Source organism: Nicotiana sylvestris, chromosome 9 (assembly GCF_000393655.2).
Source record: "Nicotiana sylvestris chromosome 9, ASM39365v2, whole genome shotgun sequence".
NCBI classification, from domain to species: Eukaryota; Viridiplantae; Streptophyta; class Magnoliopsida; order Solanales; family Solanaceae; genus Nicotiana; species Nicotiana sylvestris.
In genome coordinates, this window is record NC_091065.1 from 124,912,027 (window position 1) to 124,918,103 (window position 6,077).

The following is a 6,077-nucleotide window of genomic DNA, read 5'->3' on the forward strand; positions in this document are numbered from 1 at the left end:
TTCTTTTAGATGTGTCCTCAGACAACATGACGTGACCGGGTGGAAGGAGCAGGCAATCTACTATTTGAGCAAAAATTTCACAAGCTACGAGGCAAAATATACCTTGTTGGAAAGAACTTGTGCGCTTTAACTTGGGTTGCTCAGAAGCTGAGGCATTACCTACTAGCCTACACCACCTACCTCATTACCAGGTTGGACCCTTTAAAGTACATATTCTAGAAAGTAATACCCATTGGGAGGTTAGCAAAGTGGAAGATCTTGCTCACTGAATTTGACATAGTCTACGTCACTTGCACGACAATGAAAGCCCATGCATTAGCAGATCACTTGGCTGAAAACCCAGTTGATGATGAATATCAACCTTTGAACACCTACTTCCCTAATGAAGAGGTAAATTCAGTTGAGTCAATATCCGAGGACACCAATGCTTGGAAAATGTTCTTTGATGGAGCGGTAAACGCAAAAGGTGTTGGAATTGGAGCCATATTGATCTCACCCAATGGTCATCATTATCGGGCCACAGCCAGGCTTCGATTCTTCTGCACAAACAACACTGCCGAGTATAAAGCTTGCATTATGGGTATGGACATGGCACTCGACCAAGATGTCGAAGAGCTAGTGATCATGGGAAATTTAGATTTGATTATCCGACAAGCTCAAGGAGAATGGGAAACCTGAGATGTCAAGCTTATTCCTTATAAGCAACATGTGGAAGAACTTGTCAAGCAATTCAAGTCGATAGAGTTCAGGTACATCCCTCATTGCCACAATGAACTAGCTGATGCACTTGCCACTTTGGCCTCGTTGCTGTCATACCCAGGAAATGCCCACATTGATCCCTTGGAAATCCAAATCAGGGAAAGGCACAACTACTGTAATACGGTTGAGGCAGCACCAAATGTTCAGCCGTGGTATCATGACATCAAAAGATTTTTTAAAACCAAAGAATACCCTGAGAAAACCAATGGAGACCAAAAGAGAACCATTAGACGACACGCAAGTGGTTTCTTTTTTAGCGGCGATGTCTTGTACAAAAGGACTCCGGATCTCAACTTGTTAAGATGTGTTGATGACGAAGAGGATGGAAGAATCATGTATAAAGTGCACGCAGGAGTGTGTGGACCCCACATGAACGAGTATGTTTTGGCAAAGAAAATCCTCCGAGCAGGCTACTACTGGATGACCATGGAAAGAGACTACTTCAGTTTTGTTCAGAAATGTCATCAGTGTCAAGTGGACGGTGATTTGATTCATGCACCTCCCACGGAATTGCATCCCATGTCAGCGCCCTGACCATTCGTTGCCTGGGGCATGGACGTTATTGGGACAATCGAGCAAAAAGCCTCAAATGGGCACAGATTCATACTAGTCGCCATCGACTATTTTACTAAGTGGGTTGAAGCAATCACTCTCAAATCCGTCACCAAGAAAGCTATGGTAAATTTTATGCACTCCAATCTTATCTGTTGTTTTGGTATCCCTGCAACTATTATCACGGATAATGCTGCAAACTTGAACAGTCATTTGATGGGAGAGATATGCGAACAATTCAAGATAACGCATTGGAATTCTACTCCCTATCGCCCTAAAGCCAATGGTGCCGTCGAAGCAGCCAAAAAAACATCAAAAAGATTTTGAGAAAGATGATCCAAAGTTCCAGGCAGTGGCATGAAAAGTTACCCTTTGCATTGTTGTGCTATCGCACTACTATGTGCACATCAATCGGAGCAACCCTGTATCTTTTGGTTTATGGCACTGAAGCCGTAATACCCGCAGAAGTCGAGATCCATTTTCTTCAGATCATTGTTGAAGCTAAAATCGAAGACAGTGAGTGGGTCAAAACCCGTTTGGAACAGTTGACCCTGATTGATGAAAAGCGGATGGCCGCAGTTTGCCACAGGTAGTTGTATCAACAAAGAATGGCCCGTGCCTACAACAAGAAAGTGCGTCCTAGAAATTTTGAAATGGGGCAACTCGTTCTGAGGCATATTCTCCCCCATCATCAGGAGGCAAAACGGAAATTTGCTCTCAATTGGAAAGGCCCATACATCATTAGAAAGATATTGCCAAGAGGAGCAGTGTACTTGGGAGACATTGAAGGAAATGATCCTGAAGCAACTGTAAATGCAGATGCAGCCAAGAGGTACTATGTCTAATCTTTCTGCAATGACAACATTGTCTTATTGGGATGATGAAGGCTTTCATTCTCGCTACCCCAAACACTCCTTGGCTAACCCTTTTGGGCCGGTTACTTTTCTTTCATTCCCCTCTTTGGAACCCAAGGATGTTTGTAAAAAAAACAAACAAAAAAGTTTTCCTTAAACTACATTCGACTTGATTCCGAAAGGATACTTAGGCAGCCTCTCTCTGGGGTTCAGTCACACCGAAATAAAAATCCAATTTCCCCCAAAAGTGAAACTAGGGCAGATGTTATAATGATTTGGCGATGATCCCGCCCGAACGGTTCCAAAGTTGTAATTCAATCCAAGTTCTTTTTACCCAAACCCGGTTCAAGTCCTTCCGATCAAACAACAAAAGGTTTTTCAAAATCGAAGAACGTGGCCGTTTGGATCCGGTGCAATCAAGATGAGAGGAATAAAATGAGAGAGCCTTATTGATGAAAACTCACGGGCACCAAAAGTCGACGGTGAGCAGAGAAATTGAAAACGAGAGAGTCTTGTTAGTGAAAACTCAGAAAAGAGCACTATAAGGCGATGGTGAGAAGAGAAATGAGAGAGTCGATTGGCAAAAACCCGAAAAGGGCGCCGTTGATCGAAAAGAAATAACCCCTCACCACCATTGGTACTGAAAGGATCCTGGCAAGGTTCTTCGGTTTAAAAAACACGGGTCGCAATGGGTTTATAAGAAGTTGGGATAGTTGTGTGGATCGTTTGTCTAGTCCAAGAAGAATGTCATGTCTATTTGAAGTCTGCATGCACCCCAGATAAGTCTGTCCTTCCTCCCCAAAAGGGACACTTCTCCTTAAATTCATTTTCCTATCCTTTGTTTACTTTTCCTTGAATCCCTTTCGGTCTAACTTTGTTCTGAAGCTAATGCAAAGAAAAGGTGGCAAGATTGGTTTTACAGGGTTCTGCTTAGTAAAATCCAAGTCCAAATATAAGTACTCAGCCTCAGCGGGTGCATAAGGTCGATCCTGACTGGCCATGATAATTGATGCTTTGAAATCGGAGTTTATTGAAAATGAAAAGAAATCTCAAGTCAAAGCCCCTAGATGCAGAATAATATGAAAGGGCCAAAGCCTATAAGACGTCATGAGAAATTTTGAAAAGTTGAGCTCCTCGATTTTAGGATAAAGATCAATCTTCAGAAAAGCCAGCAAGCAACAGAGGTTCCAACCAAAAGAGTTGAACAAAGATCAAGTGATCAAAAATGAAAAAGACCACAAAACCAACCACCATTTCAAACTAACAATTGTTCTTTATTTGAAAAGTTAAAACAGGTGCAACCCAAAGAAACTGTGCAAGAAGTAGATGCAACCAAAAGGGAAAAGATGTGCAGGAGCTAGAAACAGCTTGCCACAACAACCACTTCAAATAAGGGAAGTTCACTCCAAGTTTCTTTCCCACATTTTATTGAAAAATGAAAATTGAAAAAAAAATGTTAGCTTGGGACTCTCAACCTAAATCTTTTATGCTTTTACCAACATTCGGGCTCCAATCCCTGAGTTGAGATTTTTTTAGACACATGGCCTCCATTCCCTAGTCGTCTTTTACCAACATTAGTGATCCAATCTCTGAGTTGAGTTTTTAGACATAGGGCCTCCATTCCCTAGTCGCCTTTTACCAACACTAGGGCTCCAATCCCTGAGTTGAGATTTTTTTAGATATAGGGCCTCCATTCCCTAGTCGCCTTTTTACCAACATTAGAGCTCCAATCCCCGAGTTGAGATTTTTTAGACATAGGGCCTCCATTCCCTAGTCGCCTTTTACCAACATAAGGGCTTCAATCCTTGATTTGAGCTTTTAGACATAGGGCCTCAATTCTCTAGTCGCCTTTTGCCAATATTAGGGCTCCAATCCCTGAGTTGAGAGTTTTAGATATAGGGCCTCCATTCCCTAGTCGTCTTTTACCAACATTAGGGCTCCAATCCCTGAGTTGATTTTTTAGACATAGGGCCTCCATTCCCTAGTCGCCGCTTACCAACATTAGGGCTCCAATCCCTGAGTTGAGATTGTTTTTAGTCATAGGGCCACCATTCCTAGTCGCCTTTTAACCAACATAAGGGCTTCAATCCCTGAGTTGAGATTTTTTTAGACATAGGGCCTCCATTCCGCAGTCGCCTTTTGCCCACATTAGGGTTCGAATCCGTGAGTTGAATTTTTAAACACAGGGCCTCCATTCCCTAATCGCCTTTTACCAACATTAGGACTCCAATCCCTGAGTTGAGATTTTTAGACATAGGGCCTCCATTCCCTAGTCGCCTTTTACCAACATTAGGGATCCAATCCATGAGTTGAGTTTTTAGACATAGGGCCTCCATTCCCTAGTCGCCTTTTACCAACATTAGGGATCCAATCCCTAAGTTGAATTTTTAGACATAGGGCCTCCATTCCCTTGTCGCATTTTACCAACATTAGGGCTCCAATTCCTTAGTTGGGATTTTACACATAGGGCCGCCATTCACTAGTCGCCTTTTACCAACATTAGGGCTCCAATCCCTGAATTGAGATTTTTTTTAGACATAGGGCCTCCATTTCCTAGTCTCCTTTTTACCAACATTAGGGCTCCAATTCATGAGTTGAGAGTTTTAGACATAGGGCCTCCATTCCCTAGTCACCTTTTACCAACATTAGGGATTCAATCCCAGAGTTGAGTTTTTAGACATAGGGCCTCCATTCCCTAGTCGTCGTTTACCAACATTAGGGATCCAATCCCTGAGTTGAGTTTTTAGACATAGGGCCTCCATTCCCTAGTCGCCTTTTACCAACATTAGGGATCCAATCCCAGAGTTGAGTTTTTAGACATAGGGCCTCCATTCCCTAGTCGCCTTTTACCAGCATTAGGGCTCCAATCCCTGAGTTGAGATTTTTTAGAAAGAGGGCCTCCATTCCCTAGTCGCCTTTTACCAACATTAGGGTTACAATCCCTGAGTTGTGATTTTAGACAAAGGACCTCCATTCCCTAGTCGCCTTCTACCAACATTAGGTCTCCAATCCCTAAATTGAGATTTTTTAGACATAGGGCCTTCATTCCCTAGTCGCCTTCTAACCAACATTAGGGCTCCAATCCCTTAGTTGAGTTTTTAGACATAGGTCCTCCATTACCTAGTCTCCTTTTGCCAACATTAGGGCTCCAATCCCTGAGTTGAGATTTTAGACATAGGGCCTCCATTCCCTAGTCACCTTTTGCCAACATTAGGGCTCCAATCCCTGAGTTGAGTTTTTAGATATAAGGCTCCACTCCCTAATCTTTCCTCTTAAACACACAATCCTTATTTTATTGCTTTCAATAGAGAAATAATGTAGATTTTAGTTGCAAATAACTCACGAAATTTTCCCAGTGAAAACTGGGGCAGAAAAATTTCGTTTGTTTGTTTGTCTTGGGTGTCTGGGCAGGTTTTACTACGAGGCACAGGATTCGAGATGACAAAAAGAATGAGTCTCAGTCCAGAATAAAGATAAGAAGGAAAAGAACAAAATAAGTGGATTCAAAAGGTTAAAGCGGAGAAAGATGCATGCTGCCCGTGATATGATTGAAGTCAAAAGGTTCGCATGTCCCGCCTTCACCCAAAGCTGAATAAAGAACCAACACCTACATCTAACTAGCATCAAGATTCAGATCGGAGTCCACAACAAGAACCACCTAATACTCAAGATCAAGCCTCAAGAGATTTATTGATAGGAATCTTGTAACTCATAGTTGATAGGCTTAGCTAGCTTAGCTTTTTACTTTCAATTTTCGTGTAATAAGGAGCTCAGCAAGCAGAAACAGCAGCAACAACAGTGGAATCATAGCTTTCTCGGTAGTCCCAGCTACCAAAACTTCCAGAACTACACTGATCTGATTCCTTTATAGCCAAGGATATGTAGGCAACCTTTGAAGCGAGATTCGATCAG

At 42.5% G+C, this 6,077-nt stretch overlaps 1 protein-coding gene across 1 annotated transcript; it reads left to right on the plus strand.

The window, feature by feature from the left end:
* The first annotated feature begins 300 nt into the window (after window positions 1–300).
* LOC138878170 (uncharacterized) lies at window positions 301–1,638 on the plus strand. The gene is made up of 3 exons (XM_070157836.1): window positions 301–618; window positions 703–1,136; window positions 1,521–1,638. The coding sequence occupies exons 1-3, from the start codon at window positions 301–303 to the stop codon at window positions 1,636–1,638; spliced, it is 870 nt and encodes a 289-aa protein (XP_070013937.1).
* The last annotated feature ends 4,439 nt before the right edge of the window (window positions 1,639–6,077 follow it).

Excerpts from the sequence above, each read along its gene's own strand:
- LOC138878170 (XM_070157836.1), top strand. The coding sequence starts at position 301 with ATGAAAGCCCATGCATTAGCAGATCACTTGGCTGAAAACCCAGTTGAT. Across the intron at positions 619-702 it reads ACCAAGATGTCGAAGAGCTA|CAACATGTGGAAGAACTTGT; the intron begins GTGATCATGGGA and ends ATTCCTTATAAG. Across the intron at positions 1,137-1,520 it reads TGTGGACCCCACATGAACGA|TCATTTGATGGGAGAGATAT; the intron begins GTATGTTTTGGC and ends AAACTTGAACAG.